The sequence below is a fragment of the Neolamprologus multifasciatus genome, chromosome 7 (assembly GCF_963576455.1).
Source record: "Neolamprologus multifasciatus chromosome 7, fNeoMul1.2, whole genome shotgun sequence".
NCBI lineage: Eukaryota > Metazoa > Chordata > Actinopteri > Cichliformes > Cichlidae > Neolamprologus > Neolamprologus multifasciatus.
This window is the reverse complement of record NC_140445.1, coordinates 60,139,981-60,152,927: the sequence shown is the minus strand read 5'-3', so window position 1 is coordinate 60,152,927 and position 12,947 is coordinate 60,139,981. Positions and strand designations below refer to the sequence as shown.

The window sequence follows — 12,947 nt, the reverse complement described above, 5'->3', positions numbered from 1 at the left end:
TTGGCTGAAGACGAAGGAAGGGGAGATGGGAAAGGCAGGTGAGAGTAGGGACTTTAAATGTCAGGACCGTAACACAGGATGAGGGCTGGCTGATATGATATAGAGAAAGAAAATTAATATAATGAGTTTTCAGGAGACCAGGTAGATGGGAAGCAAGGCCAGGAGTGTTTGAGGTGGATTCAGACTGTTCCACCATGGTGTGGACAGGAAGCGAAATGAAGTAGGAGTAATCTTGAAGGAAGAGTGTGTGGATAGTTTTGTGGAAGTGAAGAGAGTTTCAGACCAGGGTGGACAGGATTAGAAATAGTGTATCAGCTCAGGTTGAGCAGTTTGGAGACAAAGTTAGAGAAGCAAGGCTGATGGTTTGGACATGTGCAGAGGAGGGATAGTGAAATTGGAAAAAGGATGCTGAATATTAAGCTGTCAGGTTGGAGGAAGACCTCAACTGCGAACGTTTGAGGCTGAAACTCGAGGGGGAGAAAAATGTGTGTTTAAGACCGTTAAAAATGAAAGTGCAAAACGTACGATTAGAACATGCAAACATCATGTTGGATTTATTAAGTCACAATTTCAGTTGTTTCACAGAACAATTTTTCTTTTGTTTGAATGCTATATTTGCACCCCAACAGTTTTTCACTTGTTGAGACTTATCGTGCTGTGTGGAAAAGAAATCGCATGTGTCCTTTATGGTTCTAATTGCACATCAGGTTCACCACAGAGGTTACAGCTCTCTGTGTTGTTACAAGTATTAAATTATACGGCTGTCTAAATGAGAAGCCCTTAAATGTCGAAGGCCTATCAGGCTTTTTGACATCTATTGTTAAAGCTGTAAGACATGCGTGTGCCGCAGTTCTAACGAGGGCCAATGGGCTTGTGTTTCTCTTTTGATTGCGTATTTATTTTTAGCAATACTTTAGCTGCCCTGTTATTTAAACATCCAGCACAGCTCAAGAACATTAACTGCCATTTTCGCTGATTTTATTTAGCCTTCAGAGCCTCTGTGGGGTTTTTTTAATGTTCTTTTCTTTTCTTACGACCCTTCTTTTCATTCACTTTCACCTTTTCTCTTGCCAGGCATGGAACACGGTGTGCAGGAGAAGTTGCAGCTGCAGCAAACAATGGCGTATGTGGCGTGGGTGTTGCCTATAATGCTAAAATTGGAGGTGAGTTAAGCACACGATTGAGATGTTTAATTTGGCAGAAGGTTTAATCAGTATTATACTCATTTAAATGAGTTTATGATAATTTCACTTAGAACTGATACAGAACAAAATACACATTCACCATTAATAACTTGGAAGTTAATGTCTTTCTTCTAAGATCTCTGGGACTTTGGGGTTTGTGTCAGAACGACAATTTCGCAGCAGCTCAGGCTTCGTATTATATTAATGATCCAGTGATAGATTTTAAAGCTAATATCCATAATGTTTTTTTCAGGACCGCTGACTCTCATTTACTGACTGACTGACTCTGTATTGTTCAGATGTACAAGTGAGAGTGTGCTGCAGAGATAGGCAGTATTATGCAGTGAATGGTTCTTTATCCAAAGCCTGTGAGATGAATTGCTTTTGATCATTTGCTGCAGCGTTTCTTGCCTGGAAATAAGTAGATCATGACTTAATTAAAACTCCTATGCTCCGGTAAAACAAATAAAATGGTCACTGTAGCGATTTCATCCCTGCATTTAAAGCGGTTAGGTTCATGTTCAATGTTTATGAAAGGCTCAATCTCATTTTCTTAATTCGTGTCAATGCCTTCATTGTGCTGCCCTCCACCTTTATTTGGCTCTCCACATAAAACATAATGTTTTTTTAATTTATTTATTTATTTTAATCAAGTTGGATTTCCAAAGTTAGTTAAACTGTTGATACATATTCATATGTTTATATGAAAGTTAGTCAAAATTAGACTCTTTGGGGAGAATCTTTTCCAATCAGTAATGAAGCTGTCAGCCTGTGCAGATATACGTACAGAAAGATGTTGTATGTAGAGCAGTTCATTCAAATTAAATCTGCGAAAAGTCTGGAAGGATTATTTTTCCTCCTGAATATTTTTTGTGTTTGATAAATTATTCCAAGAAGGCCTTTAGTAACTTTTGTCATCAAACAATCTGTCAATGCCATGATGGCAGCCAACAAGACTCCGCGGAGCCGGTGGAGCCCTGAGCAGCCTGTTCACAGATGTTACTCATAACTCTCCTTCTTTGTCTTCATTACCATTCATCTCCCGACAGAGCCGCACATTGGCCCCGCTCTCATAAATTATTCCTCTGTGAATCTGTTCACGTCACGGCATCAGTGGATTGCTTATAAACAGCTGTGATTCGCTCCCAAGCACTCAAGTTGTGTGTGCTTTTTGTGTGGGTGGGTATCCGTGTGTGAGCAGAAGCAGTCGTGTTTGCGCTAAAGCTAAAATATGTTTGTCTTTACAGAGTAATAATTAGCGATTAGTACTGTAATTGACCCTACTTAGCGCACTCTGTGTTTCCTCTCCATCTACTGTATTTGGTTTCCTTGTGCCTGCACACACACTCATAGCTGCACCGGTAGCTGCTACCTATGACTTGATAAAGCTGCAGGGAATTCACGCAAGTGTCTTACTCAGGAATCATCAAGCCGCAGGAAGCTGATGAGAATTGTTACGACAGTAATTACCTTTACTGCTGCGGTGCAGCCCTCGCGTAACGATCACAGAGCAAACTATGTGCTTTATGTTGCGTGTTTAGCGCAGTTACGTTTGCTTCGGGCTGCTTAGTATTCAAAGACGTGTTGCACTGAATGCCTGCGCCAACTCTGTAATTACAGCCTTGGTCTCATCCCCACTGGTGTATGTTTGTTCCTACGGGGTTAGGCAGGTTCGTTAGAACGGATTATTGAAGTCTTAATGCGGGGACGTTGTCAGTCTTAGTGTATCCTCTGAGGTCCGGGGGTCCTCTAACAGTAATGGACCTTATTTGAGGGTGGGTTATTTCACGCTTCTCTACAGCTATTAATGTTCAGAGGAATCATCTGAGGCTACTCACATCAAAGACTCAGACAGGTTTGCGTTCAGGTATGATGAAAGGTGACATGTGGCGCTACCCTGTGGACACAGCAGACTGCTGAAGGCTCTGTAAACTCTCAGCTCATTTTTACCTGTGCGTGTGTGGCTTTCTCTCATCTGCAGACTCTTGGATTCTTCTGCTTGTCCTCTCTATAGGTTTTGGTGGGGTCAGGAAGGTTGGTTTAACAACCCCCTGGGATTTTGTTTACATGATGCTTAAATAGTGTAGTATCCACCAGAGCAGCATCTGTGGGTGAGCTTTGTGTGCTTACTCATTAAAACTGAGACTCTGTGAAGTCTTGGTTTTCTCGTGAAGAGCTTGGTTTTTCCGGTTTTCAGTTTTGTTGTGTTTTTCTTTTTCCAGCTGGAGAAAAAAAGAAAAGAAAGAAAGTTTACGTTCTAACTGATTCGCTTGACTTTTTTTCTTCTTTTTCTTTTTATCAACTTACGCCTGTTTTGTCTCTAAGGTATCTCACAACTCCCTCTGCCGTCTGTCACACTGTCACTATTTCTTCATAACTTTCTCTTCGGTAACCTTATCTAAACCCTCCATTGTGTTTTTGTTTTAATAGGAGTTCGTATGTTGGATGGGGAGGTGACAGATGTAGTGGAGGCTCAGTCTCTTAGCCTGAACCCTCAGCACATCCACATTTACAGTGCCAGCTGGGGCCCGGAAGATGACGGCAAGTCTCTGGATGGCCCTGCCAAGCTGGCTAAGGAGGCTTTCCTCCAGGGAATCACCAAGGTCAGTCAGAGCACAAACATGGTCTTTTAATTTACTAATGTCTTGCATTTCCTATTTATAGTATCACTATCAAAGTCACATCACCTCTTTAGTGTAATAAATCAACATTGTGGGAGACTCATATTTACTTGGTTTATGATGAGACGCCATCAAGCTTAGCTCAGCTTAGCGTACAAGCTGTGATCAAAGGGCTTCACAATTAACACAAAATTAAAAAAACAGAAATCATCGTTCATTTAAATTTAGCTGTAGATTGCTGCCTGTGCAGAAGCAGTTTTAACCACTTATACTCGTGCATCTGAATGTCCTCTAAGATAAGATAAGATAAGATAAGATAAAACTTTATTAATCCCTCGGGTGGGTTCCTCTGGGAAATTTGGTTTCCAAAAAAGCACAGCACCGACAGAAGTTACAGAGTTACAGAATATTATATATATATATATATATATATATATTAGGGGTGCAACGATACTCGTATCGATATCGAACCGTTCGATACAGTGCTTTCGGTTCGGTACGCATATGTATCGAACGATACAACATTTTTAATTTATTTTATCAACTTTCCTTCTGATGATGCTGTCTGTGTTGAGCGCTCAGTGGATCTGCGCTCGACAGTGCAGCCTAGGCGGAGTAGTCGAACACAGATTCACTGAGCGCAGGGCAAGCTAGCGAGACAGAAGCTAGGCTAGTTGCAACATGGCAAATTGAACCTCCCCCACCCTCATTCAGATCTGGCGTTTGGAACTATTTTGGTTTTCATGTGATGTATGACCCTGAAGGTAAGCCTGTCATGGACAAAAGTAAAACAGTATGTTGGATGTGCCAGCAATGCTCAATTGGTGGGAACTAGTGTGTTAGCGCAGTTAGCTCGTTAATGTGTTGACGTCTTCCAGCCCCACTCATGAGGTGATCCGCGGTAGCTCGTTAACGGAGATTTGCCGTGTTGTGACGTTAATGTCATTTCAGATTTACGCTGACAGCACTAGTGGGAACACAACCAATATGACTGCACATTTACTCCGACATCATCCTAGTGCAAAGACAAGTGGAAGCAGAGAAAAACAACAAGCAGCATGCTACAAACTTTACCCGAGTCATTTAGACAGCCGTTAGCACACGATTCTCCTTATGGGGACCTGATATGTTTAATATGCTGCTGAGAATATAGCCCAGAAGAAGCGTATAGTATAGCTTTTATTTTGGAAAGAGACATTTCTCCATAATAAACTCTCTTTTCCAAAGATGAGTGATTCCTCAATCAGATACAGGGCTCGCAAAATCGCTAGCCCGACGGGGCTTTTTTCCAGTCGGGCTACCAAAATCTATCTCTGCCCTGCCCGTCGGCCTATCCTAGGAAGGAAAAATATATGTCAATGCTTTTGCATTCTTTTGGAAATGTAGCTGGGTAATTATGTCATTGGCATCGGCCACTGTCAATATGTGACATACTGAAATCGCGTTTGAATTTGCGCTTGTTTTTTGCTTTCACTTTGCAATCGCGTGAACTGTGTATAGAGAGCGACAGTACTGATTGGTGAGTGATGATAATTTGCGCACCAATTCCTCTGACATCGTCTTATCAATCGTTAGCTTACTATGCAAACATGACAAGTGAAATCTCCCGCAGCTTAAACATGTGAGAGGTTGATCGCGCAGAGAATCGCTGAGCGTTATGTTAGTGCGTGTGTAAAAGCAGCAGGATATATATTTTAGTTCTGCTGAGCCAAATAAGACAGGTCAGCGTGAAGAAGTGACAGCCAAAGAAAAGCTTACCACAAAACGGAAAGGTTATGACAAATCAGACTATAAGGAAAAAAGAAAGTGCAGCTTTATGGTTTCATGGACAAAAGAATTTCTGTGGCTGCAATATGACGAGCTAAATAACCAGGGCTGCACATAAGTGGTCCGCAGGTGCGCATTCGCTGTCAAAATAAAAACCCGCACAAGATAAGAAGTTGCAACGCGTGTTTGCGTACATAAGATTTTCAGGAGGACAGACATTTGTTTAGAACTCTTAAAGATGTCGAAGAAGCTCCTTTAAGCAGTTACTGTGATGTTCCTCCACCTCCAAAGAAATGTCAGAAGGAGTCCGAACCACAAAAGAAGCGCGTATTCTCTGAAAAGTGGTTGCAGGAGGTGAGCTGGCTTCAAACAAATGATGAACGCACAGAGATGTGGTGCAGAATGTGCCGTGAAAATTTAATAAATGACAAATTAATAAAAAGGCATGAACATTTTTTTTGTATCGAAAAAATATCGAACCGTGACACCAAAGTATCGAACCGAACCGAACCGTGAATTTTGTGTATCGTTGCACCCCTAATATATATATATATATATATATATATATATATATATATATAAAAATACAAAGACATATATAGATAAAATATACAAAGGGGATAAATAGGAATAAAAATAAAAATACAAGTGAATTGCACATTTCAAGTATGGAGTCTACCGCGTTTGCTGAGGCTCTCTTTAATTTGACTTTTATTTTGGGAATGAGGACAAAGTCACAAAGAGCCAGTAAAGTAAAGTAATGTAGGTGGTCTGCAAAGACTTTGTTGCTGAGGCCTAAAAAAAACTCCCTTTCAATGCACTTTGTGTCAGTGCGTGATGTGGCCCCCAGTATACTTCAGTTTGTTTCCGCTGAATGTTCTACCTCAGATGTTACAGTGAAACTTTCATTGACAGTCTGACCCTGGGGGACACATTCACAGCGCATAACCCTGTGAATGTCAGAAAAACGATGACCACGCTCCTGGTTGAGCTTCTTACCTGATGCACCGCCTTCAGGCTTGGACACAGCAGACGCTTTCACTAAAACCAGCTTTTTGATCTGTGGGTAATAGCCGGAGACTCAGCTCTCATCGCAGCTGATGATGAATCTCAACATGAAAGCTGGGTCAGATTGACACAGAAGGTGGTCTTTTTTATTTGCCAAAGTTTGAGACCCAAGGTGAAATTGGTCTGAAAAAGACTTCCTAGGAGTTATTTAAAAATGCCAGCTGTGTCTGAAGCAGTCCAGAGGTGCACAAGAAGACGATCTTAAGCGAGAGAGAATGTTTTTGGCTCAAAAGATTCAGTGCAAACATTCAGAGTGGTTGATTTTTACACGAAACTGTTTTTATTGCATCACTGCTTGTTCTGTGTGCCTTTGCTTTCCACAGTGATAAATTACTGAAATGCAGGAACCTCCAGATGCAAAAGTGTTGGAGATAGTTTTGGGCTCATGTTAGGCCAACAGAAACACAAAACAACAGGGACACACACTTTAACACAAAGACCAGCTGCATTCTCTGATAGTTGTCTTGTAGCTGGTCCCAAAAATGTTAATCGGTGAGTTTCAGAGGAGCAGTAGGTGGATTTTGTTGTTTTTATATAAAACTAGACTGCTTGTTTAAGCTCTTGGCTCACTTTGCAATGAAGCAAAAAAGTGTGTGTGGTGGGGTGGGGGGTTATAAGTCAATCCAATCCGATATATTTTTGATTTTATAGCAGTTATAGAAGTTAAAGGACTCTTCTTTTTCTCTTCATGCCAGGTAGGTTTTACCTTTTTCCCTTAATAAATTAAATCAATACTTAAAACCTTTGTTTAAAAAATTGTTTCAGTGCTGTGAAACATGCAACTCTGAAAGATATTTTTTGAAAACTAAAAAAATCAAGAAGTGCACAAAGACTTTTTCACAGCAGTGGTCCTTTCCGTAAATCACCAAAAAGTAATCAAGCGAAGCCTCGTGATTCCCAAGCAGCTGGTGATGGTAGGGAGAAAAAAGTCTCTCTTTTCCAGGAAGAACGCTTTAATAGAACGAGTCAGAAAAGTTCTGGACAATTTTCCACCTGTACAGTCAGAGCATATTACTTTTTAATTGATGATGGCTTCCCAAGACGGAGGAGAAGGACAAACTCAAGGTTAGTTTGCAAAATTGCCCTCTGCTTAGTCATTCAAGCTTGAATAGAATAAAAGATTAAACAGTTTGGACTATTATCTAAGTCTAATACCACCATTTTTCATGTGTCAGTATGTGGCATCAAAAGACGTTATGAGAATAGGCTAATGATAAATGTGAGATGGGAGAAAACTGAAAGAGAGGAGCAGTCACTGATGCGGAACAACAGTTACATTAAAACTCTGCTCTAATTGGCATATAAATTAATGAAAATTTTCAGTGAAACCGGATGACTTATTCATAGAATCCCATAATGCAAAATGCTCCTGATATCATGGTGTGTTAGCGAGGAAAAAGTGCCTCACAGCAACAAAGCAGGAGCTGACTGGTTCAGTGTGTGTTCTCCTGGCAGCAAGATAACCCTTGGCACTGGACTGTTATCGTCTGGCTTCTGTAACCTGCAACCAGGACAGCGTCAGGCCATAAATTAAGAGTAGTATGCACAGCTTCTCTAGCTTCTACTGTTAGGACACAGTTGATTTGGACTGCGTCGCCCAGCAGATGTAGTCTTATCCTGGATTCCTTTGAGAGATCATTTGCGAGATGGGGATCTGGGAATCCATTAAGAAAATTAAATGGATAATCATTTTAAAAACGTACTAAACAAGCTTAGTTAAAATTTGTATTCGCATCCAATTGAATTTCCTTTGTACGATTATGAGCTTAACATTTCTGTGATTAGCCGTGCCGGAGACGGGCAGTGTTACAACAACAGTGATAAGGAATAAAATATTCCAGCATCTTATCTTTACTAGCAAGATACCAAGAAAATCAGTTAATTTAGTTTTGTACTTGATGTAAGAACACAACAATGATACACACTGGTCTGCTCAGTCAGTATGATTAACGATGAAAGAGGGACAAAACAGAGGAGCGGAACAGGCAGTACAACACGTGGTGCTCTTAAAAGAAAAAGTGAATAAAATAAATGATGGCACATAACGAGAGGCCAGAGTAAGTCCATTAGCAAGGTACAGAGGAGGAGTTGGGAAAAGAAAAAAATGTGACTGAAAACTGGTAGATTTTCTGTGTGTGTGCATGTGTGTATGTGTGTGTGTGTGTACGCGCAATGGCATACATCTGTTTTTTTTCTCACCTAACTATTTTCTAACTGATTAATTTTCTAATGACAGAATGTAATAAATATTCAGTGGAAATATGAGCTGTGGGTAAAATCAAGTGAAAAGTAACCTTTTAAATTACTGGCATTTTTTTCTTCTTTTAAAAACTGTGTAATAGATTTCCAATCAAAAACAAAGAGAATACGTTTTAGCACCGTATAAACCGTATATTTTCCGAGTGTACTTTTTACAACCTAAAAAATAAGATCAGCAATGACAGCAGTAGGTAAGAGTTGGTAATCCCAATTAAAATACAAGTCTGTAAGACCTTAGGAAAGGGACACTGAGTGTTGTTGTCAACCCAGAGCCTATTACATGGCTGTGGGGTCCTGACAGTCCCGCTGTCTCTGTCTCTGCATCCAGCTTGGCCTCAGGCGGCAGTCATCAAGAATGGGTCAGCGGGCCTCGGGCTAAATATCACCAACATATTGAGAGAAAGAAGGTCAGCTTTTGTAGGAAGTGGGCAGACACAAAAAAGAATTTAAAAAAAAGAAAAAGCAGTAAATCTGTTCTAAAATGTGTAGGCAAAGCAGCAATGCCAAAATTCTGAAAAGTGCACAAATTCTCTGCGATTTGTATGCACTTTAGCTGCTCCAATTTCATACCGACTAGAGGCGGTCGATCGATTTCTGGGGCTGTCCAGCAAATAAAGAGTTACTCTGATCTAATCAGCTGGAGACAAATGTAGCATTTGTGTGTCTGGTCACAAATGGAGCAATCAAATCTTCGCTTGTATTCCTGAGCTGACAAAGAACACCCTTTGTTACTTTGCTAAAAGGGGTTGGTGAAATTTTAATCCGAGCCAAGGATTTCTTGGCTCTTGTCGTCATTCCAGACCCAGCTGGACCGAATGTACGTATGTCTCAGATAGTGTGTGTAATTTAGGAGCACAGTCTCTCTGCCAGATATCATGTTGTCATTTATCAGCCCTGAAATTATATTCAGCTTGAATAAATTTGGTAATTACATTTCCTCTGTTTGTTATCTGATGTTCTGCTGCAATAAGTCGTTTGACATGATGATGTATTAATAAGAGTTGTGCCTACAGCGCCTCTGTGTTTCTAAAAGAAAGCACATTAACGACAGGCCGTTTAAGTACGGAGATAAACGTCTCTGTCAAAGCCGATTTTTCATACTTGAACCAGCTCCTGATAGCTTCTCCCTCTTAACCTCGTCTGTTCCTGGACTCCAGCCACATGAAGGTGTATGTTTCTGCACCACAGGGACGCAGCGGACTGGGCTCCATCTTCGTCTGGGCTTCGGGTAATGGTGGCCGGGAGCAAGACAGCTGTAACTGTGACGGCTACACGAACAGCATTTACACCCTGTCCATCAGCAGCACCACGCAGTCCGGCAACGTGCCGTGGTACAGCGAGCCCTGCTCCTCCACCCTCGCTACCACCTTCAGCTCTGGAAACCCGGGGGAGAAGCAGATAGTAGGTGTACAAACACACACGCTCACGCTCATATGCACTTTAAAAATCTCAGATTTTGTGTAGGATTGTTTTTAATACTTTGAATCTTTGGCACCCTGTAAATGTCAAGTTTGAAAGCACAGCTACACGTCCCGCTTACCAAAAGTTCATGCCGACGCATCTAAATTGAACCCGTTTTGAGTGTTATACACATTAATGTTGTGTCTCTCAAATAGAAAAAAAAAGACTTCAAAATGTCAAAGTCTGAGTGATGTGAAACATACAATGAGCAAACCTGACAAACACTGAGAGATGCCATGATTCCCTCGAGCTGCTTGTCACCCAAAGAAAGACTTGCTTCAGGGACGCAGAATAACATAAAACAACCATAAATCTGCCATTTCCTCCAAATTACACCAGAGGCGTGCTGCAGGCAAGTAAATACAACGCCAAATGAAATGGGTAGAAGTGAAGTCATTTTAAAATATACATGAGCACTTGCGTTGTATTGTTGCTTTAGCACGCAGAGGCTGCCGTTTGGTGCAGTACCCAGTGAGTTTATGCAATTTCCGTTTCTCCCAAACTAGTATTTATTTTCACTCTGTTAGATTTCTGTTACTCACAATCTAACATGCACTACCAAGTGGCTCATTTTGTGAGCGTATTTGGTCACCTCCATCTCCAGAGATTACACATTTTTTTTCCCAACTGGAGCGAGAGAAAAGCAAAACATAAATTCCCATTTTTCTAACTAAAATGGCAGCGACGGCACTCGGCTGTAATTAACTTCATCTGTTGTGCACACCTAGATGGAATAAAATATGGCTGTTTGCAAAAAATAAACACATTACCGCCGAGTGGCACAAAACACAAAGTTCACTAATTGGCCTTCATGGCACATTGTGCTGTTGCTACAGAGAAAAAGTAAATACGCTATATTTTCACAAAAATAAGGCTTTCAAATAATTAAGTGGCACAATTAAAGCACTGATTGTTATTTTACTAAAGGTTAATAATGTTTTCTTATTTTGAAATTTTATGAATAATAGGTGCACAGGTTAAACTGTAGCCAGAGCTACAACTAGTATGTATTTATTGTAAATGTAGGTGGGTTTTTTCAGTTCACTCAATGAATTGTTGCATATTCTTCCTCATATATTCCTGATATTTGTTGTCGTCTGTCTTACCTGTGTTATGATGCTCTGTCATGTCAGGTGGATTCTGAAGTGGTTGCTATGACTAAGTACCGTAATTCCCGGACTACAGAGCGCACCTGATTAAAAGCCGCATGCTCTAATTTTAGAGAGAAAATGTATTTTGTACTTGTACAGGCCGCACCGGATTTTAAGCACTTGTAATATGAGATATTTACACAGAAATATCACACGTGAGGATTTTTAACGTTTAATTTAATCCGTAAGGTAACATGAACATGGTAACTTAAACGTTATGGTAACTGCAAATGCTTTTTTTCCTCGAACAGCGCCTGTAACACAGCTACCTTTAAGTATACGTACGTATCGGTAACACACAAATTACGTTGCTTATGGTTTTTTTACAGAACAGTTCACAAACAACATTACGTCGTCTCTTAACAACTGGTAAAAATATATACCGTATATATAATACTTATCAATTTTATTGGTCTGCTGTTACCAGGCAAAATGTTTTTGGCTGCATGAAAAAAAATATTCATTAGCCGCCCGTCAGTATAAGCCGCAGTGTTCACAGTGTGGGGAAAAAAGTAGCGGCTTATGACCCAAAAACTACGGTAGACCTGAAATGGCGATCTGTCGTGTACTCAGATGGTGCTTTCTTCTGTTGTTGCCTCTTTTGCTGTGTTCTTTTAGTTCTGATCCCTTTGGCAACTTTTGTGCCAGTTTTAGTCACACTCCACCAGATTGTGCAAACAGAAGCTGCTTCTTCACAGCTGTCAGTGTTGATGTGGCGTGCCTTCATGTCACACTTTCATATGTCCTTGAACCTCGAGTCCAGGTGCCCCGCGGGCCTGGCACCCTGGGGATTCTGCCATCATCTATGTTTCACATGGCCAAACCGGCACATGTGGCATTGCATAAGCAGCTTTTGCATGCTCGGAGTTTCAGTTTTGTAGGGCTCTAGTTTGAGATATTTTGTCCTTCTATGTGATTCCAAGGCTTAGACGACTTAGACGAAAGCTGCTCTTGCTTCGTGATGGGACTATGTCCTCCAAGTAGTCACTGCAGTACAACAGGTGCTCTGTAGGCAGAGATTTTTGTTGCTAGAATTAGCTTTGGTTTCCACACTGAGTTTTATCCACATCCTGACCCATGACCGTGGTGTTTTTGATGCTTAAAGTAAGACCAAATTCATTTCAGGTATGTGAAAACCTATTAAGAACCTCAGAACCGACAACATGAGTAACTATTCCAAAGTCATGAGCAAACATCAGCTCATAGATCTGCTGCTCTGACTTGCTCTGACTTTTGTCTTGGCTGGTAATATTGCCAAGTTGAACAGTTTGCCATCAGATCTGGTGTGCAGGAAAACAACATCTTGTGAGTGTCAGAAGGAATTTTGTAGCAGCGAGAAGAAGATCCCAAACAGCGCGAATACTCAGATACTTTCAGGAGCGTTTCCACTTGCAAGGCAGCTGATGCCCTTTTCCAGCTCGTTCAGTGTTGGTTCT

The 12,947-nt window shown here is 40.9% G+C and overlaps 1 protein-coding gene across 2 annotated transcripts in view; it reads left to right on the top strand.

Annotated features, from left to right (window-relative positions):
- The window catches only part of furinb (furin (paired basic amino acid cleaving enzyme) b), a 103,780-nt gene that overhangs the window by 78,157 nt on the left and 12,676 nt on the right, over positions 1-12,947 (top strand). For both annotated transcript variants that reach the window (XM_085164870.1, XM_085164871.1), the window contains exons 7-9: positions 1,075-1,163; positions 3,615-3,787; positions 10,088-10,300. In XM_085164870.1, the coding sequence (XP_085020996.1) occupies positions 1,075-1,163; positions 3,615-3,787; positions 10,088-10,300 (475 nt within the window). The remainder of the gene's footprint in view (positions 1-1,074; positions 1,164-3,614; positions 3,788-10,087; positions 10,301-12,947) is intronic.